This window comes from Haemorhous mexicanus, chromosome 10, assembly GCF_027477595.1.
Source record: "Haemorhous mexicanus isolate bHaeMex1 chromosome 10, bHaeMex1.pri, whole genome shotgun sequence".
In the NCBI taxonomy this organism is placed as follows: Eukaryota; Metazoa; Chordata; class Aves; order Passeriformes; family Fringillidae; genus Haemorhous; species Haemorhous mexicanus.
The window spans coordinates 22,672,946-22,700,876 of record NC_082350.1 but is presented as its reverse complement, the minus strand read 5'-3'; the positions used below and the strand labels follow the sequence as shown (position 1 = coordinate 22,700,876).

Below are 27,931 nucleotides of genomic sequence, written 5' to 3'. Positions count from 1 at the left end.
TGGGTGCCACTGAACCCCCACTCACTGAACCCCAATCCATGGATAAGCCAGCTAAGAGGTGCTGCAGCACACCCTGACACATTTTCAAACACGTGCACACACCAGCCTCCAACATGGCTGGATTTTTTTACCTGGGGCATCAGACACACAAGTCCCTTTCTACATGGTAAAAAAAAAGAAACCTTCAAAGCATCAGGAACAGAAGTTTTCACCCCCCACTCTGCAGCTCTAGCACGCTCTGCACAGATCAGCAGGTTCCTGCTGCTGGTATTGCTCAGAGCAGAGGTGGCTGCTGGCTTTGGGAAGCCTGTGGTTCCTATAAATGTGGGAAACACCAGCACCAACATGGGAAATCCCCCTACCCAGCACAAGAAGCTGGAGAGCCCTTTCAGTAATTCCTGCCCTCTCCAGAGGATGCTCCTTATGAGCAACAGCCTCCAACACACCCCTCACCCTTGCTGTGGTCAGCAAAGCCCCTGTGGGACACCTCTGCTGGTTTTATCAGACACCCTTATAGGATTAGCACATCTTTTCTTGCTTGTTAACCAAAACCAGAGCAAGGTGGTGCTATTCAATCACCTCCACCACTGCAAATGCAACAGGCAAAGCTCTCACAGCACACTGTGAGTGCTCAAGAGAAAGGCAGGCTCTGAGCACCCTTAAAACCATCTCCCTTCTCACACACAGCTGACCAGGGCAGCAGGAAACTGAGAAACACACTGGGTTCTGTGCTGCCTGATGGTCACCCAAACCTGCAGCCAGAAATTAACTTATTTTTCCTTATTTTATAAGTGTTTCTGTACATCAAGGAAAGTACAGACAACACAGCAGAATCAAAGTGCTGGAAGAAGACACAGCAGAAGGGCTGGCTTTAAAGGCTGCAACACAAAGTGAAACTAGATGTGGCATCCAACACCAATTCCCATAATGTTTTAGTTATGGATAAGGAGACTGTGCTGGGAACAGAGTGGTTTATCATTCTCCCGAGCTAATCTCCAACATGATCTGAAAAAGTACACAGGGGAGGAAAAAAACCTCTTCCTCCCATTGCTTTGGGATTTTGTAACCAACACTGAAAAGAAAACCAGCACCAGTAGAAACAATACTAAACAAGTGAAAACTTTGCAGAAAAAAAAAAAAAAGAAAAGTAGTTATTTCTCAAGGAAACATCAAATCATTTTTGTAGCCTCTACCCAAATTACAGGAGAAATAACATTTTGACACCAGGTCTGGGATGACACCTTGAGACTCCTGCTATAGCATGTGCTTACATCCAGGAGATGGAAACACTCAATTTTGGCTGCAGGCAGCAAAAGCAGCAGCACATTTTGCCAAAGCCCAGAATCACCCCCTAGCCCAAACCCACCACTACACCAGCAGTACCTGAGATCATGGCTCCACATAGAACTTCAGCTAGAGCAGGGTGCAAAACAGTCCATGGTGCCTTACAGGACAAACAGCAAAACACTTGGCAGACAAACCCCCATCTTCTGCCCAGCCCAGAGCTGACTTTTCTGTTCCTTAATTACCTTGCAAACAAGTGTAAAATAGAGGAGCCAATTTCACCATGATGTGGCACAGCTGAGCAGATTCCTGCACAGCTGTGTGGAGGTGAAGCTCAGGAGATGCACAATCACCCTTAAAATCTATATTTTCTCTTTGTACTGAGTGACCTTCACCCCTGTATCTCCCATCACCCCTATGTCCCTTCCCCTCTCAGGCCATCTGACACGTCAGGTGCATGGAAACACCGTGTGAGCTTCTGAAAACCTGAGAAATCCTGTTGCAATCACGGAAAGAAATCAGCAGGACAGCCTGGGTACATGAAAGGCTGGGGAGGACAACATCAGGTGGGGCACAGTTCCAGTTTGTTAGTACATAATTGCAAAAGCAGATCTCCTGCTCTTCTATATTGCTTTTTGCATTTTTTTTTCTCCTTGAAAAAAATTGTGCATTAGTTAACTGCCTTTCTTCACTCAAACATTCAGGAAACCAGAAATTATATAACTCCAGTCTAAAATTTACTTTTCCTCAGATGGTGTTCCACATCTCAACAGAGTTTTTAAAGGTATTATATAATTTTTTAATAATCACCAAGATCAGTGTAGCTGTAATACTGGAAAAAATATCCTAAAAACTGACACAGCACCGAGGGCTAGAAAACACAAGAGTGACTGATGGGTAGTCCTGATAATTCTGTATATCAGGAAGTGGAATGAGAGATGGATAGATAACATAATGTTGTTATATAGCCACAAAAACAAGTCTATAAAGATATTCCCAGAAATTAAAGTCCAGGCTGTCTCACCACGATTCTTTGTTGTGAAATAAATGATACCTATGGAAGAATGCAAACCCCAAGGACACACTGAAATACAAAAGAAGAGAAAAAAAAAATCCTTATTTTAAAGAATTGAAACTATTTTCAATTCTTTAGAAGAGAACTGAAGAGAAGAGAAAGAAGAGAAAAATCCTTATTTTAAAGAATTGAAACTATTTTCCACTTCTAAGTGTTATACACTAAAGACCTCGACAGAGCGAAGATTGCCCTGTATCTGCTTTCTCCACCTCTGGATGGATCCCAGGAGGAACAGCCAGCACTGAGTTCACCCCCTGCCAAAGTGGGCTCTGCTCTCCCACCAGTTTTACACCAGTTTAGCTCCTGTGCTCTGGGGCTGCTCCTTTAGCATTCTAAGAGGAAAAAAAGCCCTTTGAGCCAGTGCTGTCTGTGCTGTCTGTGAGGCTCCTGCAGCTGACAGAAGGCACAGGCTGGAGAAAAGGTCTGTCTGCTCCTGCTCCTCTGATGGTTGAGGAAAAGGTATCATGGAGAAGAAAGGGAAAAGAAGCCTCAAGAATGAGAGTTTGGCTGAAAACCCCACCAGTGAAACACACTTTCTCTTGCTAGCCTCCTGCAGAATATGTCTTCAAGCTATTGGCAGATTTGGACATACATAAAATATCTTCTGCTAATACATTTTCACGTTAAGTTGATCCAGATACTTTCTGAAATTAAGTACCTTCTTCCAGCCTAATGTGTATTAGCCATGTACTTCAATTAACTCAGCCCAGCGTCAAAATACAGCAGTAGAGGTTAATATTTGGACGTAGCTATTTTTCTAGCCATTCATATCACTTTTATTTCCTTTCCTTTTTTGTTCTTTCCTTAACCTCTTTTTTACTGCTGTTAAATTCCTTGCTTTCATTTTTGCAGGAGTTCAGCCTTCCAGCCCGCTCCCCGATGCTGTTAGACATCAGCTCGGGCTCAGACTTATTACTTCTGATATGTCACTCCTCAGGCAGGGAGCCTAAAGCAACACTGCTCCCTCCAGCCCTCGCAGGCTTCAGCTGGATCCTCACCAACCCATGGAGCACAGCTATTTCTGCAGCAGGAGCACAGAGGGAATATGTGGACCTAAAGAGTCAGCCCAGCACCTTAATTTACACCAATCCTCTGAAACAGGAGGCTAAGCAGGAGGTCAAGATGCACAGAGGTGATTTAGCCATGTTAGCTTGCTGAGATCCTGTATAAATATGTTTTTATATATTTGTATATAACTGGTATGGCACTGGGGAAGCAGAGGAAAGCAGGAGAACAGCATATTCAGGGCCTATTTCATATATGAAAAGCACCAATCATCTCTTAAAACAGAAGTCCCAAATTATTCCTGTGCAGAAAGGTGCCAGCAGAGCCGATTTGTTTGGCTCCTTCTGCTCAGGGGTCTGACAGCAATCCATCAGACACATCCCATTTCCCAGTCCTCTTCCCCCCACCACCCCTGCCTACTCTCTGGTCACCTGCACCTCATTTCCAGTGCTTCCTTTGCTGCTGACAGTGAGACACAGCCCTTCTTTCTAGGAACACTGGCAGGATGAGTTTGATAACCAACTGGCTGTCATATGTACAAGGTGCATAAACAAAGTGGTTAAAAAGACATTAAATATTTTCTTACTCTCTCTACTCTGTGGCACCAGGAAGTACAACACATGAAAAGGAAATCCAGTCACTGGAATGAATATTCCCTTTTTTTCCTCTAGTTTCTTCACCTTTTTTCTTTCCCACGGTGGTCTCTGCATTCCCGTGTTTCATTCAAGCTGCATAAATAGTACTGAGCAATGATGAGGTCTAAATTCTGTTTAAAACCCCAGAAAGGGCTTTTAAGGTTATATCTGAGTCCCCAGACCAGTTAGAACTGGAAGAAGAAATGTCTGTGATTTAGTGTCTAATAAACAAACCACCAAGGTCAAGATGGCATCTTCTCCCATATCCAGAACCACTTCCCTCAACATTTTGAGCTGTTGCATATATCAGCAGTACTCCCTCCAGAGCCATGTTTAATTTCCCTTCTATAAATGACTTCCCAAAGAGAAGTGGGTGTGAATTATTACATTGTAAAATAGATTTTTAAAAGATGAGCCATGCCAAGCGTAAAATAGTTATTGTGTGAGGAGCAAACATAGTGGAGGTTTATCTTGTGACTTCTGGACTTAGGTTTACACATAGCCAAAAGGCTGAGGGACAAGTGATTTTAATAGCCTGGTTTAGAAAATGAGCCTGGAGATTGTGATGATCACCTCACCTGTAAAAACCAGGTGTATTATTAATTTGTAACCAGGTATATTTCTAATTTGAAATACATCTTAAACGTATTTCAAATTAGAAATGCTTAACCTCCCAAAAATAAGTGTATGTTGCTCATCCCTGGACCTGGGTCAAGCTATTCCTGTTTTTTTAAAGGACTATCCCTTCCAAGGGCTACCCAGCCACGCTGGGCTCAACCTCCAGCCTTCCACAGCAGAGCTGAGAGCTGTTGCCATGTTCTGCCCAATGTCTGATCCAAAAGTCAATCCAGATCTGATCCATTTTGGGAACCTGGAGTGTGTGGCACTGCTTCCCACGGCAGATCCGAGCGCTGTAGGACCTTGGCTTCCAACATTTCTCCCCGTTTACAAAAGGTTGTATCAAAAACCGTTACGCTGGTAACAAAATTGCAATCAGAAGTCCGGAAATTGCTAAATAAAGCCCATTTTACTGCTTAACTTCAAGGAAAACCATAAAATTATCAGTCCTCCCTTTCCTCGATATATTTTCTTCGCAGTTTGCGATGCTCCATGGGGTATTTCGCTATGTGAACTCCGTGACAGTTTGGCTCCAAATTATCCGAACATAAAACCGAGCTTATGGAGCCTCACTCAGAGGTTGTGTGGACCCTTTTTATTGGCAGGGACTTGAAAAGAGCCTTAATAAACCTTATAGGCTTGGGGGACTTTTTGGTTGCTGGCTCTTGCCAGCCACACCGCTCAGGTCCCTCTGGCAGCGCCCGCGTGGAAGGCGGGCTGGAACCACAACCCAGGGGTTTTATAGGGCTGGATTACCTGCCGACGTTGCCTCCTTCCTTCCCTGAGAATCTCAGAGCTATTTTCTTTGAAAGCAAGCAGGTGATGCTGCAAGGATACTCATAGCTTAATGCAGCTTGATCACCCAAGATTATGGACACGGCCAAAAATAATAGGGTCAGTTAAAACAGAGCCAGGGGGCCATTTGCTGGTAGGGGGAAAGGGCTGATGTGATTAAAGCTGAAGCACGTCCACCCGTGTGCAAGCCATGGAGTCCTGACTCCGTGGATTTCCCTTAAAGCATCCATTTCTCCTCAGGATTTTATTACTGCCTCTAGTGATGCAGTAATTGCATGTGTAGGGCAGCAGGCCCCAAGTTAAATCTGCATTTCTCAGGGCCTAAGCTCTGAGCAGGCTGCCCGTGTTTGCACAGAGCTCAGCACAACAGGCTGGCTGCATTCTGTGGTTGCTGTTTTAATTCAAGTTATAATAAATAATTATGTCAGGCTGGAAGTAAATCTCCTGTGTTTGGTCCATGACTGATCCTTCAGGTTGGTGTGTGGTAGAAGCCCCAGCTGGGAAGGTTTGCTGCATCCAGTCCTGGGTCTCACTCTGCACCACCCCTTCTGGCTCTGTCTCAGCTCAGTTCTAACTCAGGGCATTGGTACAGTACAAATAATTTCACCTTTTCTCTCATTCTGAGGCTGGTCACTCATATCAAAGACACTGCACAGGCTTGGTCACTCAAATCTCTCTGACCTGCATCATCTGGAGTGACCTAGTGCATCATTTCTTCATTTCTCAGTTACCTTGGCTTTACCAGGAAGCACAAGCTCCTGGACAGTAATTATTGAGGCAGAGCATAGCTGCTTAACAGCATTTTCACAGGCAGCCAGTGGCTGCTGAAATATTGTTTTCTATATGAACTGAAAGAATCAGGACGAATATCTCATGCTGTTTATGTTTTACAATTAAGTCTTCATTATTGCTGTAAATCATCATTATCATGTCACAGTAATAATGAAACAGCAAAATTAAAAAGCAGTGCAGTTAGCTCAGATACAGCTGATATCACTTTGCTTTTCAGTGTTGTATATTCTTAGACCAATGCTCCATGCCAGTCCCTGTAGCCAAAAATACATCAAGAGCCTAAAAAAAGTAAAATAGAAACATCACTTCAAAATTATTTCAAACAACATATTTCCTTTTTTTTTCCTCTTTATACACAGCCACAAAGAGAATGGGAAAGATTAAAATTCACCAAAAGCTTAATTCCTCACCAAGGTGAAAGTAAATAAAACGTGCCACAGTAAGTTCAAATCGCAAAGAGTTTTCAAGAGGGGAAGGTGAATCATTTCTGTCAAATGCTGGAAATGTTAAATGGTTTTTAAATCAAAAATATAGGCACCACCAGTGACTCAAGCTGTGCTTTAGACATGTTTGGGGTGATTTTTTTCCAGCAGTCAGTGCTTGTCTCTCGCACACCTTCTGTTTGTCTGAGATGAAATTGGGAGGCAATAAATGGAGCACTTACTGGAGGAACCAGGTACCTCCAGCAGCAGAGCTATTTGTTCAGAAGGTACAAATTCAGGCTGTTTGGAGAACCACAGTCCCTGGAATGGAGAGCCCTGCAGTGCAAGCCAGGGGTGCTGGACCCCTCCCACTTCCCCCAAGTGACCACCTCCGCCCTCAGAGGTCCTCAGCCCATGGGAGAGACGGAGCACGGTGGGAAACAAGGATTCAGAGTCACCACAGTCCCCCCATCAGCAGTGTTCATGTTTCATCCTAATGGCTAAAATGACTCTTAAGTGAGGCCAGATTATAGGGCCAACCTAATTCACTTAGACTGATGTAAATCCAGGTATCTGTTACAGCGTCACATGTTGGGGCTCACCGCAGAGCAAAAGCTGCTGATAACCCCCCTCCCCCAAGGATGAAGGGAAGCAGATTCCTCCCAGCCAGACCCAGTCCAAGGCCCGTTGAAGTCGGTACAAGCTCCTTCAGCTCCAGTGGGTTTGGGATAAGGCCCGCAGTGAGCTCTGGGCCAGCTCTGCTGCCAAAACGCAAAATCCTTTTCCATTGGCTTTGCCAGTTTGGTGTTAATACATGTGTGAAGGAGCTTTGGGCAGGGGAGGAAGTTTTTGAGGGTTTGTTTTTTTTTAACTGAGGAATGATTTCACCCTTGCCAGCATGTGGACTTTGTGCAAAAGAGCGGGAGAGGAGGCGGGAGATCTTTTTCCTGAAGCCATCAGCTCCCTGCTGCAGCATCCCAGCAGAGGGTGGATGTGTCCATCACAGGAACCCCTGGGTCCCTAAGGCCAGCTTAATCCCCCTCTCTGTGCTGCAGAAGGGCACACCAGGAGCCATGGGTGGGCATCAGCACAGAGCCCTGCTCACCACACCCAGCTGAAACAAAAGGAGGGCTGATAAATATGGGATGTGGGAGAAAAGTAGTCCTTGGACACCAGCAAGCCTCCAATCCCAGTATAACAGGACCTGCTGCAAGATGGAATCGTTTTTATCCCATTTTCCCTATAAAACAACACTGCCCTGAGCCACCCTTCAGCTTTCTCTGCCACTCAGCACTTTCCCCACTGCCGAGTTTTATGTTGCACATGTCCCACACAAGATGCTGTTGCCCCTTTGGCTTTCCAGGGGAAGGGCTCTGCCTTCCTGTGGCTTTCAGAGCATGTAGCCCGGCCGGTCTCAGAATTAAACTTGGGCTTTTCTAGGATGCCTCAGTATAAACAGTTTCAGTAAGGCACATGTTATACGGTAAGATCACCCGAAACCAAACATTTTCCCACTGCACACAATAAACATCCATAATAAATTACATTATACAAAATATATTTATGGCTAATTTTTTAATTTAAACCACCTGGGAAATTTTTGTTAGGCTGGTTGATATGAAGGTCTCAGTATTCTGGTAATCTAATGATATCTAATAGACAAAATAGTATGATGTTACAGCAGTCTCAAAGCTTTCATTTTCTGTATCCTTCTCAGAGATCAAACTGGCAGAACTCATATTTTTTGAAATTTTATACATAATTGGTGATGCAATTGCCAAAAATAACCTATTCATAGAAGTCTTGCTCTTCTGGTTTCTAACTTACTGTAATCACGGAACAGAGCAGCGCGCTGCTTTGCAATGGAATATGGGTTTGGGTCAGGGAGCAAGGGCTACGATTGTGTGGCAGTTTCCATTCTGTGGATTGTTTTACAGGCAATTTAAATTTAGTTTGGAGTTTAAACAGGGCTAAAATGTAGTGCACCCATTCAGACATAAAAGCAATTCTTCAGAAAAGAAACAAAGCTGCAACTTGGGTATATTTCTTTTCTGAACCAAAATTTTGCTCCAATATAAGATTCTCTAAACAAAAGCTATCGCTGTCAAAGGAGACAAGAGTGCTTCTGTTGCATAAATTAAGCCCAGAACTGTAATCCTTCCACCATAAAACTCTCATGCTCATCACAGACCAGCAAGATTTCCAAAAAGACTCAAGATCATCCCAGATCTCTCTCTAGCCAATACAAATCCCAGCTCAAGCCGTGCTGTGGATCTGCAACGAGCACCGGCGGCTTGGTAGTTGCTGGATTCATTTTAAAGTGCAGCCCATAGCTTTAGCTACTTCCTTGCCTCCTGTTGTTCCTGGGACTTGGAGGCCATGTGGTACATTTCAGCCTTAACTCTGAATTTCCTTTATTCAGAGATCAAACTCTGACATTCCCTCAAGGTAGAGGGGGTTATGTCGTTGTGTATATCCCAGTTTAAAAGATAATGCTTCACTGAAACAGACCACAGCATTAAACCCTGAAATAAAACGAATTGTATTTCACTTCCCAACTCTTATTGCTGGATTAACTCACATTTCTTTCTCTTTGTTACATATTTAGCACCAAATACAATATTCATTGCAGCCTAGCTTCCCTCCTCCCACACGTATCCGTGGCTGCCCTTTCTTCCAGCAGCACTGGAGAAGGCAATGCCTCGGCACAGCCTGGAAATGCAAACAAAAGGGAGGGAACAGAAAGTCAATGAGTGATCAGACAGGCTTTCTGTATACTCTGAGAATTTTCATTTTTTTTTATTTAAAATGGCAGTGCAAAGAGACATAGTCCTGGGGACAGCAACACCCACTTCTCCTTAGCTTCTCCATCCCCTTCCCCACCTTGCTGCTTCTCTGCCAGCAAACACCTCCTTCCAGCAGATCCTGTGGCAAAGGGGTCCTGGAGGTGCTTCCTGATGATCACTGGTCTGTATCATGATCTCTACTGGTCTTGGTTGGGTGTTAAGAACAGCAGCAGTAACCTGTTGCACAGGAACATGGCAGGAACACACTGGAAATCCATCACAAGGCAGTGATCAAACGACCGAGCCCAGCCCTGCTCTCTGTTCCCAAACCTCAGCTCCTACACATTGTTCCTGCTCCCCATCTTTGAAAAACCCATCACTGCCTTTGCCCTCAGAGCTGGGCACTTGTGAGGGTGCCTGTGATCCAGGTAAGCAGTGCTGAGGATGGAAAACACTTCGTGCCAGATGTTGGTTCTGCGGGGTCGGAGCTGAACCTGGGCTTTTTAATGACCATTTCGTTTTTAAGTGCATTCCTGTGATCCCAGCCTTGAGCTTATGTCTCCATATGAAACTGCACTGCTTTAACTGGATGCATAGATTATAAAACCAGGAAGAGTGGTCTGGTCTGCTACCCCTGTACAACACAGGCTACAGGAATTCCCTAAATTAATTCCTGTTTCGATTAGCTCATATCTTTTTAGAAAAACAGCCAACCTTAATTAAGACAAAGGAATTCCACTGATGTTGAAACCCACCCAGCTCTCAATAAATAGTTTTACCAGTTAAATACCTTCACTACTTAAAATATAAACCTCATTTCTAGTCTGCATTTGTCCAGTTCTAGCTCTACTGAATAACATGACACTTGCATCTGCTAGTTTGAAAACCATGTGGGATTAAACCTCTTTCTGCTCTTCATAAGCCACTTCTTGCCTAACTAAACTGAAGTGATGTAAAACTGATTGTATTAAATTACAGCAAAAGAACACTGACTTGCTCCAAAAATGACAGCAAACCTAGTTAAATTTTAAATAAACAAATATTATGAATTCTTGGTTGGAAACCTAAGTGTCTGAACAAGCCCTTCCAAAGCTAAAGTACATTTGTTTAAAAAGTGGTTTACTGCAAAGCAAGGCAATTTCTGTGGACAAGGTTTCATTAGCTGAGATTTATAAAACTCCATCTGCTTCCCCCCTGCCCTTTCCTCAACCACCTGGGGTGGGAGCAACCACCAACACTTTCTTTCTTCCACCACGTACCTGTCCTGGCAGAAAATTCATTCCAACATCTACTCCAGCAACTCAGACATCTTTATCAGTGATCTGTGCTCCCCAGGACAGGCAGAAATGCCTTCTCTGCCCAGCCACCTTTACTTCCATGGGAAGGCAATAAATATTTTACAATGGATATTCCTGCCATGGAAGCACACAATTAGTGTACTTGGGAAGCATCCCAGGGAACAACACCGAGGCTCCTGCATATCAGTACTGTGCTCCCTACAGAGCATTTCAGAGCCTTTGTGGGTGTGCAGATATTGGTGACAGGACTACAAGCACCCCAGGAGCCTGGGCACACCACAGTCTCTCTCTAAACCATACACTGTACATTTATGAATTACAATTACAAATATCAGATGGATTTACCTGCTTTTCTCTGTAGTGCACACACAGACACAGCTATTATACACATAAATAAATATATCTCTGTGGCATAAGCAGAAAAGTATGTTCTGAACACACGTGTGTGCACACATCTCCATAAGCACAGCCACATCCACACTTACTGAAATAAGTAGGTGAATAGGTGAATATGAACACTAATAGCCATTTATGGCAAACAACAATGAAAGCTGTCCCTGGAGCCCGCCTAGGGTAGGGCAGCCAAAATGATTGAGTATGTACAGGGCACTGCTGCAGCAATGGCACTCACTTGGGCCTCCTTTTAGAAATGATTAATATTTAACCGACTTGGTGAACCTGGCTTTGGTTTTAGTTATGATTAGATAACAGGGTGCACAGAGCTGTCCCTCTGAGGACGTGGTGGGATGTCCGAGCAGCTGCCAGTCGTGCTTTTTGAGAAGACAGACAGAAAGTGAGAAGGGGAGAGATAGGAGACAGTGAAAAACAAAAAAAAAACCAAAAGTGCTCAGCTCCGTTTGTGTTTGTTTGGAAAGAAAAGGGGGAAAAGCAGCCCGAGAGGCCAGTGTAATAAGATGCTGTAGCTTTCATGAAAGAGGTGAAATAATTTTAAACACAGACACACAATGAGTTTATTTATTTAGAAAGTTGTTAAATAGAGTCTGGGAATTCAAATATTCAATGTTGACATTGTACAGAGCTGGCAGGGAGCCAGCCCCAGCTCTCCAGAGGGACCCAATGGCCACGGCGCCCAGGCCCTCGCCCCTCCCAGCCACTAACTAGGTAAAAGCCATTAGTTATACCCACAAGCAATATCTGAATCCCAGTCAAATAATGTTGCCTCAGCCAGCCAACTTCAAAGGCGTGTAAGTGTGTTTGGCTTTTTAGTGCTGGAACTGCAGCAATATGTCACACTTTTGAAAGAGTTTTGTAAACAGTTCCTTCCCCTTTGTAGAAACATTTCTTAAGTTTCTTGTACCCCATGTAAACAGCTTTAATTAACAAGGGTTACATTTTTCATTTACAAGCAGGGCTGTATTAATAACGGGCTCTCCTTTCGGACCGTCCTTTTCCTTTGTGTCCTTTCCCTGCCCAGCCCCGCGGCCGGCCCGGGGTGGCCCGGGAGCAGCCAGGAGGCACCGCAGGGCTCAGCCCCGCAGGAAAAGCTAGTCCCAAATCCAGGGGTGGCTGATGGCCCTGAGTAAGAGAGAAGAATAGAAAGTGGGGAGAGGGGAAAAAAGGGAAGGAGGGGAAAAAATGGAGGAGGGAAGAAGAAAAGAAAAGAAAAAAAAAAAAGAAAAAAAAGAAAAAAGAAAAGAAAAGAAAAGAAAAGAAAAGAAAAGAAAAGAAAAGAAAAGAAAAGAAAAGAAAAGAAAAGAAAAGAAAAGAAAAGAAAAGAAAAGAAAAGAAAAGAAAAGAAAAGAAAAGAAAAGAAAAGAAAAGAAAAGAAAAGAAAAGAAAAGAAAAGAAAAGAAAAGAAAAGAAAAGAAAAGAAAAGAAAAGAAAGTAAGAGAGAGCAGAGGAGAGAAGGAATGAAGGAAGGGCAGAAAGAGGGAGCGAAAAGCCACACGCGCGCTCTCCGCCCTGAAAAGGGTTAATGAAGCGCCTGGTGAAAATATGCCCGGCATATAATGGGATTGTCTGGCCCGTCCCCGCAGCCCCCCGTGCCCGCGCCCGCCGCGCAGGAGCCGCCCGGGGGCAGCGCCGCGCCGGCGATGCCGCGGGCCGGGCCGGGCGGTTCCGAGCCGGGCCGAGCCCGGTGCCGGGGCGGTGCCGGCCCGCGGCAGCAGCCGCGGTGGGGCCGGGCCGGGTGGGGCGGGGTGCGAGGGACCGAAGGACAGACGGACCGAGAGACAGAGGGACCGCCGGCCGCCCGCGCTGCCGCCCCCGCGCCGCCCGGGGCATCGGCAGCCGGTGCCCGCGGCGGTGCAGGCGCCCGGAGGCGGAGGCGATGGTAAAGCGATGGCAAATAAACAGCCTCGCCGAGAGGGCCGGCAGCCGGGACACGGCAAACATCTCCCTGCTCGAAAACAAATTCCCGGACAGTCTTAAACAGGCAAATAAACTTGCCGGCTCTGTTTTTCAATCAAGCCTTTTAAGTACTAGACTGAGGCAAATTACAGGCGCAGGAAAACCTGCTGAAACTTAGGAAAGTGCTATTTTACTATCTCAGATGGTTAGAGGGATCTGGATCTACCTTGACTGCACTAAATTGCCTGTAAAAAAGTGGTGATAAAGTGTAAAAGGAACAAGTGCCTCCTTATTCACGTGTGTTCCCCTAATCTGATCACCTTCTGTCTCTTTATGAGGCTACTGGGTGGCTGGGGCTACCCCGGGCCGGCTGCAGGGCTGCGGCGGCCCGTGCTGGGGCGGGGGTTATTCGGGGATACGGTTTCACCAGGCGGGCACGAACCCACCCGAGTGGAAAAGCAGCAGCCCCGGGGGCCGGGGCCTGTCCCGGAGCGCGGATGCCCGCGCAGGTGCAGCGCGGCTGCGGCCGGCCGGGCCCGCACCCCCCGGGCCCGCTCCCGCACCCCGCTCCTCACCGCCTGCCTCCCGAGAGCGTGGCGGGCAGACCGACTTTGGCGTGTGCTTTCCCTTATTTTTACAGCTGGACATTTAAAAAATTCACTGGCTATTCCCCGCGTGGCTCTTTTTGCTCCTTCTGAATTATCTTTCTATTTGTTTTTTTTTTTTTAAGAGGGGGGCAAAACCTCAAAATTATTTTTCAGCAATTTTACACTGAGGTCAAGAAAATACCCTTCAGGTATTCTCCCTTAATTAGGAGGGAAAAGCTTGCCTGGGTATTGGCGACAGTCGCGCAATCGGGGCGATTTTTTTGTTTCACGCATAAAGCAATAAAAGTGAAATAATACAAGAAATGCGCTTTATCCCGATCTGTATCTTTATCCACGTAAAAGGATGAAGGCTGCAAAGTATTTTCCTATTCTTAACTCGGACAGAAAGAACTGAAAAGCTAAAACCTTTTTCTCTCGAACGACTAAATTAAAGAGGTCGCCTCCAGCCCTCCTTCCACTTGCCATGAAACTGAGACGCTCTTCGGGGGGGAAAGAAGCAGCTTTTCAGAACACAAAAAAGAAATAAATCCCGGCTTTTTAAATATGATTTCCTTTATGAGTCGATTGTAACTGAAGGATTATTTAATGCAACACATCTGTCTAGGAGAGGAAAGCGCTGCTGCTGCTGCTGCTGCTGCAAGACGCGCAAAGTTTGCAGTCGATCGGATCTCGCCCGTGGAGCTGGAGCCGGAGCAGGAGCAGCAGCAGGAGCCCTGCATCGCTGCGCAGCGAGCAGAGCAAGGGAGAGGCGAGGAAACCTGACGGATTTTGTCGGGGATGGGAGATTCCCCCCCCCCATAATTAGCTCCAAAGCATGGATGGCAACCTTGAGATTTTAAAATATATTTGTTTTTAAATTGAGGGCGCTGGACTATCCACTTTGAGATCACTTAATCAAACGCAGGTTGCTGCTGTTGTTCAGGTTCAGAGAAAAGCTGATGATGATCCAGAGACATCTTTCACTCCCCCTTTTCTACGCTTCTCTATTTTTTCCCCCTTCACAAATAAAGAGTAAATAAGCATCTACTTTTTACGTCACGCAACTTATGCAACATTTCATCTGACTTTTTTTCCTCCTGCCCATTTTTTTTCACTCGGGAATGTGAGTTGCCATCGCCATGGATATCAAATGAAACTTGCCCAGATGTGTCAGAGAAAATAAAGACATCAGTTGCTTTTAAAATAGGACGCGAAAGCTGGCGAAGTTTTGTTGTTGAATCCCTCAGTTTTTAAAAAAAGAATAAAATTTTAAAAATTTTTAAAAAGAAAAAAGGAGCCCCAACACTGCAGCAGTTAAAAGCAGAGATCCCTATCATAAAGGAGAAACAGATGGGGTGAGCGTAAGACAAATAATTAAGTAAGCCGGGCTTTGCGTGTGGACGGCCGAGCCCTCGCCTCGCGGAACACAGACCTTCGGGCGGCCAAACTGTGTAAAAAAGTGCTGGAAAAGCGCCTGAAATTACAACATTTACATCAACTTTTCGCGGGTGACTCCAGCGGGCTGGGAGGCGCTCCGCTCTGCCCGGCGGCCCCGCTGTCCCCCGCCGAACCGCGCGGGGCATCCCGGCCACGCGGAGCGGCCCCTCCCGCCCCACGCGCGCTCCGCTCCGGGTTCCGTGCCCGCGGGGAGCCGCTTTTGGGCACAAACCCTCAGGCGAGCCCGGGGAATGCCCGGCAGCTCCGCACCGGCTACCTGCGCCCGCGGCTCGCCGCCTCCCCCGCGGAGCCGCCGCTGCCCCTCCGTGCTCGCAGCCCCCCCCGCGGCCCCCGGCCCTGCGACAGCCCACAGCGCCCACTATAGGGCCCGCAGCCTCTCGCACCCCCCCTCCCCCGACCCCCCCCCACTCCAGCCCCCGGCGGCAGCAGCAACTTCCAGCGCTCGCCACTGAACTTTTCCTCAACTCCTTCCCCACCTCCCGCCGGCCGCCCGCAGCCCCCGGCCCGGCTCCGGCCGCCGCACCCCCCGCCCCGGTCCCCTCCGCCGCCCGCCGAGCCGAGCCGAGCCGGGCCGGGCCAGGCCGGGCCGGGAGGCTGGGAGGGGATGCTGCAGGTTGCCTGCGAGCTCCGCGCCGCACCAGACATGTCTATGCAACATGGCAGAGAGGGAGGGTGAAAAGCCAAGAGAAAGGGGTATTGCACCTACTTGCGGCCAGCTTCCTCGCCCTGCCCTTGGATCGCATGCTGCCAGTCCGGCGGCCGATGCTGGCGTGGGCTTGGGGTAGGGGGGGGCTTTTTTTTTTTCCTCCCGGAGCTTTTCCTCCTTTTTCGCTCCCCCTCTCCCTCTCTCCTCTCCCTCTCCCGCACACACACTCTCCCTTTCTCTCAATCCCGGCTCGCTATCTCTCCAGCATTGTCAGTTTGGACACCTTCGCACATGCGCACGGGCGGCTCCCCCCCGCTCTTCAACATTTCAGCGCCGCCAAAAAAAAGTTTGCAGCGATCCATCACCGCCGGTGGGGACCCTGACAGCCGGCACCGGGGCCGGGACGGGCCGGGACGAGGCGCGCAGCCGCCGCCGGGCTGCGCCACCGCGGCCGCGGGGCAGCCGCTCCGCCGCCTGCGCACCCGGGAGGGGTTACAGCGGGGGAGATCCGCGCTCCCGCGGGGCTAGAGCTGGGGGGAGAAGTGACACCTTTTTTTCTGCCTTTTTTTTCTTTTTTTAATGGGATATTAATGCGGTTCTGGAGTCTTTGCAACGTTTAAATAGTTTATTCTCACCCGGCAGCAATTACCGTAGATCTTTCCGCATATACAGGCAGAGAGATATAATTTGATTACATGTTTTATTATGTATGCGTACCATGAAATCGTACACTTTCCCGGTGCGCACACTTTTTCGCCACCTTGAACTCGGCTCAGCCACCACCAGTTGGGCAGAAAAAAGGCGTTTTAAAAACAGTAACACCGACCGCTCTAATCTGTTTTAATTACAGGGTTTGCCAATCAAAGAGGGAGCGCGCAGAAATTGGGAACTCCTTTAGGGGATGGCTGTGTCCGAGGTATGAATCAATCCAAACTACGTATAGATTTTCCCCGGGTACAACCTCCTTGCATTAAACAGTTTTGTTCAATACCTTCCATGCGCTATTTATGTTCCCATTAATATCTGTTGCAAATCCTGCCAGACACCATAAAAGAAAATTACAATCTTTCAGACTCGGGGCTGCGCCAGTACATACACGCTGCTCAACTTTTTGTTTTAATAAAATCCTCAGCATCTCCCCTTCCCCCTTCAATCCCACCTCCCGGCTGCCGGTGCTGCGGATCGGGGCCGCCCGCGGAGCCCCCCCCGCCCGGCGCCCTCCGCACCCCACCCGTGACAGCCCCGCGCGTGGGGCGGGGGCACCGCGGGTCCCACGCTGCCGCCCCGAACGCCCGGCAGAGAGGAGCAAGCGCTTGAACCCGCACTGCGGAGCCGTCTTTGATGCCAATCGTTCTTTTTAATTTGTAACTTGGAGGGGGTTTTTGTGCGGGTTTTTTTTTTTTAAGGACACGCAGCTGCTGTCTGCCCGCAGCACCCCGCAGCCGGGCAGGGGCGCACCTAACGCCCCGGAGAAGGAGGGGCAGGACGGGCAGGAGGGGCAGGAGGGCAGGGGCCTCCCCCAAGCCCCTGCACCCATCGGGGTGCCCCGTCCCGGCTGTCCCGGGAGGAGCTGGGCCACTCCGTCCCGTCGGAGGCAGGGCCGGGACGGCCGGGGAGCGGCCGCGGGTTGAGCCGGGGATGCGCGGGGGATGCGCGGGGGATACGCGGGGCCGGGCCAGGGGCCGGGGCTGCTCTTGGGGTCCCGGCACTGCCCGACCCACGACCTCGCTCGCAGACAGCGCCTTTCCTTGCGGGGCCGCACCGAGCTGTCCCCAGATCACCCCTCACACACCCCCAGACCTGCGGCGCCGGTCACTCGGGAAAAACGCAAACGCCCGTGAACTTGCAAAGTCCAACCGCGTCCCCGGTTCAAGCGGAGACCCCGCAAAGCCGCCCGGGCAGAGATGCGCGTCCTTCCCCGTGCCCGGGGAGCCGCTCCCACCCGGGCGGCCGAGCCCCGTGCGGGGCAGGGGGCACAGATGCGGCTTTCCCGGGCGGGCAGCCCTGACCCCGGCCGTGCCCGCCTGTCACCGCCACCTGCCCGCCGTCCCAGCGGCCCCCGGAGCCCGGCAGGTGCCGCGCCGCCCGCCCGGGGCTCCGGCCGCCGTCCCGGGTCGCCCCCGGCAGCCCCCGCCGCCAGCCCGGCGGCCCCGGCATCGCCCGCTCGGCCCCGCCAGGTTCGCCCCCTTCCCCGAAAAGTGCCGGGCAGCCCCCCGGGAATTCCGTTTCGTTCGTGCGGGGAAGCTCCCCAGTGCCGGCAGCCTCTGCTCCCTCCCCGGTGGGAAGCGACCGGCGGCGGGGATGCGGGGTCGCTTTCAGCAGATCCACGGCCAGAAACAGAGATAAAAATTTGGGGAAATATTTTTCCGGATGGAGGGATGGAATTAAATCTATTTCTAATACGGGCTGGGAGTCCAAAGGCACCCCCTCATACACAGGTTTCAGGGCATTCCCTGTAACAGGAAATTTTCTCTTCCTTACATTATAATTGAGCAAGCTCCGCAGTCTACTTGGAGAAAAGTTGGAATTCTTTATCGAGGTATTTGTTGTGCTATTGTCTTTGTGCAGTGAACTTTACATCGTGTTATTCAATCTCATTCTATATTCTCCTAGCTACCAGTAAGATTAATTTAATCATTGTAATGCAATTATTAATACTGTTTACCCAACGCTTGATTTCAGGTTTGCTGGTAAGAAATTAAGCTTCTTGCTGGGTGACCGAAAAGCTATGCTGGGATTTCCAGCCCACGTCGAAATAAAACAGTCCTCTTTATTTAGTCTCAGAACTCCAGCTTTCAGCCACGGGCTCAATTAGCCAAAATGGAAACAATTTTCATTCATTGCAATAACTCACTGTTCTGCTGATCACTTTCAAAATATACACTTTATTATTATATGCTGACCTCGGTGCCGCGAAGTGGCAAGGCTAGAAAGAGGCAGAGGGATCTCTCCAGCCCCCTTGGGCTGTAATTATTAGAAATTAATTGGGTTCAGGACCCTGGGTAGCATGGGTAAATTAATAGCTTGTCTGGTTGTTTAAATCCGAATTCTCAGTCCACAGGAGAGCAGGGGAGGGAGGCTCTCCCTCCCCAAACCCGCCCCGGGAGAGCGCGGCAGGGCTGGGGCAGCGCGGAGCCGCCGGCTGATTTCCCTCCTTCTTTTCACCAACGCATTGTTTTCGGGGAGCTATTTAGGGGTTAAAAATCAAAAATAAAGATCCCGTATACTTGGAGCTGTCGTGCGGGAGTAAAAGTGAAAAGGGAGCCTTAGGCAAAAGGAAATTACTGCAAGCCCGCGTGACCTTTCCGAGAGGTAATCAATCAAGTGATCAACAGGGATATTTATCATTGCTAGATGGGGCTACTTTACAAATGCACAGGAGGGGGGGCGGGGGGATACACACACACACACAAAAGTTTGGATAAACCCGATAAGTCTGAAGACAAGTACGGAGACTTTAATCACTGGGAAGATTGCACATTTTCTTTTCTGAGCTCTCAGAAGGAAAGGGAAGGAGAAAACCGCTGCAAAGTTTCCCAGCAGAAAACTCCTCCTGTACTAGGTGGTCACATGGAAGCTGTCCACTTTGCTTTGCAGTCCTGGGAAAGGCTGGGAACGACAGATGTGATTTAAAAAAAAAAAAAAAAAAGGCTCCAAATACAAGGGAAAATAATAGCTAGAGATTGAGGCTTTGATAACTGGGCTCGGTGTTTGTTTTTATGTAATGTGTTTTTATTTGCTGGCTTGAAACTCGGAGCTGTGGAGCTCAGCCCTGCCTCTAGTCGCCGAAAGGGTTAACGCCGAAAACAAAACAAAAAAAAAAAAAAAAAAAAAACAACCCACCCCATGCCCCCTACTATATGAAATCAGCGATCTGGTTCAATTAAACTTGCTCTCCGTAGCATAAAGCATCCACCACAATACAGGCAATGAAATCCAACAATAAAAGCCCATGCATTTTCTGCACAGTTTCCTTCTCCCTTGTAAAACATGCCGTCGTGTAAGCACCAGACATTTAATTTTGCTTCCTATAACTTACCGGATTCCTTAACAAACCTACTCTGACCACTTTTTCTTTTTTTCTTTTTTTTTTTTTTTTTCCTTTTCTCTCCCCCTTTTCTTTATTTTTTTCCTGCTTTGCTCTGTGCTCCACGCACACGTCGGCACAAAAGCCTCACTGTCTGCGCCCTGCGCTGCTGCCTCCAAACGACTTTAGGGGCGCGGGAGCGCCCGCGGAGCCCCCGCCGCCCCTCGGGAGCGCTGCTCGAGCCGCGCTTGCCGAGAGATCCGCGGGGAGCGGCTGCGCGCCCGCGGGGCCGGAGGCTGAGCGCGGAGCAGCCGCCGCCGCCGCGGGGGCGCGCCCGGCCCTTGCGCGGCCCTTGCGCGGCCCTTGCGCGGCCCCGCGCGGCCCCGCGCGCTCCCGCAGCCCCTGCGCGCCCCTGCGCGGGCTCGCCCAGCCCTTGCGCGCCCCTGCGCGCCGCACCGCGGTCTGCGGCGCCCCCTCGCGGCCGCGGCGCCGCACTGCAGGGCGCGGGCGGGCGAGTGCGCGCCCCGCGCTGCGGAGAGGCGAGGAAAACTTCCCAAAAAACCGAGTTTGGGCGGAACGCGGGCTCAGGGTCCGGTACCGGCGCCTGCCGGGAAGCGGAGCCGGCTCGGGGCTTGCAGCAGGCCCGGAGCGAGGCTGTCCCTGGTGGAAGCGGCGCTGGAAACACGCGGCCGCCAGGAATGAAATGCATTCACGGACGGGGAGACGCGCACAGCGCAGCGGCCAGCCCTGCACAGCGCTCCCCGAGAAATGCTGCCCAGTGAAAATGGAGCAGGGTGCCAGCTGTGAAGAAGGTCTTGTTTCTGCCTGTGGGAAGGACCTGGATTTCCACAACACTGAGACTGAAAGAAAAACAGAGGAAAATGAACAGGCCAGAGGCAAGATTGAAAGCACGGTGTGGAGGCCACTGTGGTAAATGGGGACATCGGAGAGCTGAACTTGATTTTCTGCTTCCTGGCAGATTTCCTGTGTTGCTTTGGTGTTTGGCTGCATTCCCCCACCCCTCACCTGAAATGGACAGAGGCACCCCCAAACCCAAAAGCTGGAGGTCTCTATTTTAAGATGAACATCAGGGTTGTTTGCCTCTGTCCTCAGTCCCGCTAGAAGATGGTGATGCAGGACTATCCCTGAACAGGCAACAGGACTCACATGTTATCTAACTGAAACAAAAAAAGTCATTTACCCCGGTGCCAAAGAGAAGTGCAATCAATATTCCAAACTCAAGGTCTTTTCCAAGAGTAAAAGCATTTTCTGGCCAAAAATGTCATATCCTCATATCCTCAGGAGGTTACCCCCAGCACTTCTTAAAGGAGCGTCAGTGGAGAACCTAACTGGAAAAATTAAAGAGTAGGAGGGGGAAAGTAATTACAGGCCACTAGAGAAAAACAAACATGTTCTGAATGTAGACAAAACATTGAACAGAGGGGAATTAATAGTATTACTAATCAAAAGGGAAAAATGTCAGGAAAGATCAACAGAAAGTGAACATCCTATTTAAAGCAAAAATAGAAACAATCGAAATCACAGTGAAACGCAGAAGGGGGGAGGAATTTCAAAAGCAACCTGAAAGCAAAATAAAGGAATGGAATACATTTTACTCAGTACACAATGATAGTGAAAGCTGATGCGTGAATACTTTAGAAAACTGAAGTCCCACCATGAAGGTGTCAGCACCTGAGAGAAAACCTCAGCTGATCAGACACAAGAGTTCAATGATTGATACCTATTGGGCCAGGCTGGCTCCCATTCTGCAAAGTGAACTGGGCAAAGCTGGAAAATCCCTGCAGAGCATGAAAGGGGATTTTCCAGTATGTCCCATAACCTTCCCCTTCCTGCCTGGCCTCCCCAGTGATTTCCAGAAGGAAGGAGCTGGGGACTGGTGAGATCTGGGCTTTGAGGAGCTGTTGTCTCCTCTGGCCAAAGCAAAGAAGATGAACAGCAGGGGCTGCTCAGCTCTAGCCAGTCACTAAAACACTCTGGTGAAGCCCAGTTGTTTTGGCTGAAGCCACGTTCTGAAACAGGCCATGAAGGCTTGGGAAGATTTGGATATTAAGCTGTCTAAAGGTATGTTTAAAAATATTTAAAGCTGTTTAAAAATATGACAAAATGTTAGGAGTAAAATTGTAGTGGGATGATGGCAGACAGGCTTCCAGAGCTGGTAGCCCTGAAATAAATGGAATTTTGAAATGAAAAAAATGAAATTCTCTCTTTGTGTAGTGAAAGCTGTGTCATGACCAAGGATTGTCATCACAAACGTGAGCTCCCCTTTTTTAGGGCTTTATCTGCTTTCACTCATGGTATAGCTTCCAGGCAGGAGTGGGCTTCTTGCTGCTTGTCTGTAAAGGAACCACAAAGGCAGGTTAACACATCAGCCTTTATAAAATCCACAGCACCATTTTTCCCCTCAAAGCATAAGGAACACATTCATATTTCACTCTCATTTCTCTCCAGTACAAAAGCACAGGGTCAGAATTAATGAGCAAAGTATTTGTGTGACGTTTTATATTGTATTGGCATTTATATAGTGCTTTTCACAGGCTTCATGTCAAAACCCTTTACAGGGCAATAAATCATATACCTTTCCTGATGAAATTGTATGTAGGCAATTGGGCACCTATCCTGCCCTCAGCAATGTCCCACGTGCGAGACACGGGGAGTGTGATGAAACCTGCAGAAGTGGGTCTGAAAAAAATGGATGTAGGTCAAACCTTCCCCCCTTAATATCCGGCAACACGTTAAAAAGTCTTTAGAGCCCACTTGAACAGCCACAGGAAAGACCTAACCTTAACATGACAAAGCTTCTATTACAGTCTGAATTACTCAACATGCAAATCGAATTGTGGGTCTTACACTTAACCCCAGGTTTTTTTGCCTCTGAATTTAAACAAGTTGTCCATTTACATGGAGAATAAGGATTTTTTTTCAATTGAATTCATTTCTAAAAACAGTGTCCATTCACAAGGCTGAACCCGAGTACCGAATTGTGGTTGTTAGGCTTTCTGTTAGCGTTCACAGCTATCCTTCCTAACACCAAGTCTGCAATGTGACAACGCATCTCTGCCCTGCTGGCGTTTCCCTTGTTATTTGCAGTTTTTCAGATAACGAAGAGTAATGAAGTTCTGAGAACTGTGTGCCCGATTAGATCAACTCTTTTACACGTTTATTTGCATTCCTGCCGTGTTTCCAAAGCCACTTCGGGGTAAGGAAAAAAAAATGGAAAGTCGTTTAAAGTCCTTTGGGGGTTGGGAAGCTGGAGCCGGAGTTCTGCTCCGCTCTCGGTCTGGGGGAATCGCAGCTCTTTGCCCAGTTCAGGGATTTTTGGATTCCACTGGTGCCAAAGGAAGCTTTGTGGAGAGTCTCTCCTGGCAGATTGCAGCCCCTCCCTTCGACCCAGTCCCGAGACGGCACAAAGGCAATGGCTCAGAAGCAAATGGAAAATCTTTGTAGTAGCTCAACACCATTCGAAAACCACTTTTCCACCTCTGTTATCTGTAACACATGAAAACTGATAACATTCTGCACATACTGGCTGACAGTTCAAATGCATTAGAACCAACCTGGTTATGATTTATTAGCCGGAAGAGCTGTTAGAATAATTTATAAATGTGAAAGAATAAAACAAAACAAAACAAAACAAAAAAGTGCTGTTCTCCACCAAACAGACATTTAGATTACTTAATCTAAAATCAAAGTAATCCAGAAGTAGAACAAAAGGTAAAAGCACGTTGCCAGCTCCATTAACTGCCGGGGGCTGTGTTAGAAGTGGAGGGTTCTTGCATCTCTGCAGAGGTGATTAATGTCCTGTGAGACCTGAGCACTCCTGCGCAGATGCACAGCCAAGGAATGAACTGACCTGGCCCCTGCTTTCCTTGGAGTTTTGTGTCAGGAGCTCTGCAAGGAGCTCAAATCCACACACTGGTGTTGTGCTCTGATGGCAACAGAGCCTAATTTTATCTCTTGTTCCCATCTGGGTACACAACTTCTTTAGCAGTTTAAAGAATGATCTGTAAATAACACACAAGCACGGACTTCACTGAGATCATTAAAATGGTCTTTTCAGTGGGAGACACTGCCAGCACCAGCAGTTGAAGCTGAAGTTCAAGAGTAACCAACACATTAAAGCCTGAAATTTCTATTCTTTCTGGCAGTAATACATTTGAAGATTAAATTAGACAAAATGTTTGTTACAACAAACGGACTTCTGTTAGCATTCAGGATTATGCTCCCAGTCAATGTTTATTATGCTTTTGGTCCTATATATTCTAAAGGTCTCAATTTCCTACTTCCATAATTTTTTGATCAGTTTTGTTTAAACTGGGAGCCTTTTACTTTTCACTTTAAAAATTACTGCTGCTTCTTAAAACTTCTAGCAGGTTATGGTATCTGGAATGAGTACTGAGGAAAAGGAAACAAGCTAAAATAAATTACTATCTAATCTAACCCATCTGAGGACTTCTAAGGTACCTATTATTGTGGTATCAAAGAACTGGATCTCTGATAGCTTGTGATCTTTGATCTTAAATTGGACCTCCAATAACATTTTTAATTAAACATCTCATTTGATGCCTGCTGGAGCTAAAATGCAAATAGTGTCACATAAAGGATGAAAGTTAAGAGAGCAAGGAACAGAAAACCATGGCTGGTTATAGTGCAGTTATTGTACCAAAACAAAGAACCCCATCCTCCAGACTCTGGAATTAAAACAATCAGCCTCAAGATTCAAAGACTGAGCAGAAACTACCTAGAAATGAAAAATGCTTTCAATTTGTTAAAATTAATAGTGAATGAAATTGTTTGTCAGAAGCAAATTTGAGGTACTCCCAAGAATCACTTAGAAAAATTGTAATTTTTTTTTTACTTCCTTTGCCCTCCATCACCCAGCAAATATTCCACTCTGTTGCAATCCTTCCCTAGGAATTTGTAGCACTTCCACAATTTCATTCCACTTCCACAGCACCTTCATAGCACTGGCTGACACAAACCATGCTTGTCCTCTTTGAAAAGTGTTTCCAAATCACTTTGTGCATAGGAATCAAGGCTATTAAAGCACGAATTCACTGCCAGGCTTTATTCAGCTACATTCAGAGTTGTTTTGGAAGTGATTTCTGTGACATGAAGAAGGAAAGCATCCTCAGAGCACTGCTGCTTCAGTTTGTGGAGGCTTTTATGAGGGCACACATGGACCCACACCTTCTGTCAATGCACCCAGACAGAGCCTGCAGCTGACAGCAGCCCAGGCTGTTCAGCTCCTCCCTCATCAGATCAGAATTGCTCTCTTGTATGTTTTGTGCTGCTGCTTCTGCTAAGGACATCAGTACAGATAGCACTGCTCAGAACTTTCTGCTAGATAGGGAATCCCCAGAGAAATCCATGGCACTTGAACCCAATGTATATTAGAGACCTATCAAGTGAAGTGCCACGATACTTTGACTACAGAGTAATTATTTTTAAAAATGTCTTTGCCAGTTTTTCTAAAATATTTCCATTTGTTTCTTTCGTTCTGCACTCATCACCATAATAAGAGCACACTAAACAGTTCTTAGGCAATTTTTATCCCCAGAGGAGGATGAGTATATGTGAAGTGATTTGTAAGATTTAAAGTTTTCACTTTGATACAACTCTGTGTAAAGACATGACCACTCTGACAGCTCTGAAACCTCTTGGTATCTGCTGCCTGGTAGAAGGCAGAGTATAAGCACTGGTCATCCACACTTATCTGAGGTCAAAATTCAGCCCTTTTCTTTCAATTGTCACACAGATAATGACAAAAAAAAAAAAAAATAAAGCCACAGCAAGCAGTAAATAACAATAGGTATCAGATTCCAGCAAGAACAGTGATGAATTTACATTTATTTCACACTGCAGCTGGCATTCCTAACTGCAGGAAAGGAAAAAGCCCATGGAGGTGAAGAGCAAATTTGTGAGTTCCTTCAGATGGAGCATCAGGGCTGGTGTTGATGAGGGGATCAGTTCCAGCAGATCCATCTCATCACCTGCCAGTCCCTAGAGGTCCCAGCAGACCCCCCCAGTCACACAGCAATGCTCCATCCATGTTTCATGTTTGAGCAGGAGCAGCCAGTTCTGCACAGGAGAATCTGTGAAGAACGAGTGACAAAACCCTACAGAAGAGGCAGGAGAGCAAAGATTTCATTTTTCCCCCTTCACATTTCCTAAAGTAAATGTGGTTTAGCCTTTTGGTTTTCATTTTCCAGGGAAGTCCTTAAGCCTAGTTCACAGCAGCCTTTATGGCTGAGAGCTCATTCATCAAGAGCAAAATCTCGCATGCAAAGTTCATGACAGAGTGGTGAGGTGCAAAGTTGAAAGAGAAGGAAAATAATTTTTCCCATCCCAGAAATCCTTTCAGGATTTCAGAAGCACTCTCAATCACAACAAGATGACCTGAGAAGTGGGATTTGCTTGTTGTTTGGGGGTTTTGTTTGTTTTTACAGAAGCTGAGGAAAAAAAAGCACTCCAACATCATCATAAGTGAGAATTTGGGCTCTCTTGGAATGTGAAGACTTTGGGGGTTAAATCCTTCTTCTCAGAGAAGCAGATCAGGGTTAGAGCCCATCCCCCTCTAAATCCTACCCTGAAAAGAAACATTTTATTGTAGAAGTTTCACTGAAACTGGCGTGTTCCCACAAAATGTTTCAGTGGTGAGAAATAAAGAGTTCCCAAGTGTAAAGCACTGCCAAAGAATTCCCAATCATTTCTAGCCAGTGAGCAAGGAAATGTGTTATTTTGCCATCAGTGGAGAGGAAGCCCCTGTCCCTGTGGTGCTGTAAGGTCACGCTTCATCTTGTCCCCACAATTTCTGTGTGCACCCACAATTCCAGGTACCTGGAAAAATGTAGGGCCATTTTCTAGTGCATTTCAGCAGTTTGTATTGCAAATTCTTGTCTAAAAACAACAAACATGGCTAAAGAGCACAGGCAGAAAGCTACAGTGACCTCTTTTCTATCCTTTTACAGCAATCTCTCTTCCCTGCATCCACACGTGCACAGCCCTTCATGATGTATGAAGAGACTTTGGAAATAAATTTTTCCAAAATATTTGCTCTTCAAACCTACATGGTTTTAAAAGAGAGGTGGAATCCAGATTTCTCCTCTGGCACTTAGCACTTGCCTCTTGCTCACATGTTGGGAAAGGCTGGGAAAGAGGAGCTCTTACTTTGCCTGAAATTGAGTGCAAGGTGACACCTCCCTGATCTGTCAAAACTCTTTCTGGAGCACAAACTAATCAGCCCACACTAACTCCATCTTGTTCCCAAATTTCCTTTGCTATCCCCAAACAGGCAACACAACACCTGCTGTTATCCCAACAAAGCAAGTGCTACCAGGGAGGAAAAGCACTTTATGTTACAGAGCAAAGAACTTCTCCACTGGCTGCTCTCAAACAAAATCCAGCTGAGCAAAATAAATCCTGTTTTCTCACTGAAGAACCCTTCATGTGCTCAAAACAAACCTGAAAGAACTCAAATGCTTCATACAGTTTTTAATTAATTCTATCTAGACACACAGCACTCTGAGAAGCTGCAGTGTTACATATATAACCTCCTTACGTTTCACTATTTACATTGTGTTATTCTCTGGCTATTTCCCAACTTTATCCACTCACCCCAGAGATCAATTTAGGCACCAAAATAAAATATGATCTTATCTTTGCAGTGCACAGAAAAGCGAAACAAAATTTCTCACGGGAGACAGGGGTTAAGGCCCTGGACTGGGTGTCAGAGAAGTGGTGTTCTATTCTTGGCTCTACCACTCACTTGCTGTGGGAGCTTGTAGAGCAAGATACAGAGCAGGAATGGAGACTCCAGCCAAGAAATTTCTCCTCTGTAACTTTTCCTCTTTCATTATGCATGAGAGTGAGTTTTTCCAGCGTCCAAGCACACATCTGAAAGCTGGGGAAACACGACTCTACCAAAATACAGACCCAGCAGAGAAAGAAAATGAGTGGAAAACATCAATTACAGAGTTTTCTTGGGCACCTCTGAAGAACTGAAACAGAATCTCTGCTCACACAGTGAAGATAGAGAAGAAATTCAGCCCCAGGTTGAGCAGGCACTGCTCCAAGCACTGCACAGGACCTGCACTTGGGCTGACTTGGGTCTGCTGTGCTGCTACTCCTTGATCTGTTTGCTGCTTCAGACAAGTTTTCTGAGAATTCTTGAGA

General features: G+C 47.3%; 1 protein-coding gene across 6 annotated transcripts in view; it reads right to left on the bottom strand.

The window, feature by feature from the left end:
• The window catches only part of MECOM (MDS1 and EVI1 complex locus), a 325,262-nt gene extending 309,247 nt beyond the window's left edge, over window positions 1-16,015 (bottom strand). For 3 of the 6 annotated variants that reach the window (XM_059855809.1, XM_059855811.1, XM_059855810.1), the window contains exon 1: window positions 15,772-16,015. In XM_059855809.1, coding sequence (XP_059711792.1) covers window positions 15,772-15,808 — 37 coding nt within the window. In that variant the 5' untranslated portion in view covers window positions 15,809-16,015. The remainder of the gene's footprint in view (window positions 1-15,771) is intronic. The other 3 variants (XM_059855815.1, XM_059855813.1, XM_059855816.1) reach the window with 2 other exon arrangements.
• Between the last annotated feature and the right edge of the window lie 11,916 nt (window positions 16,016-27,931).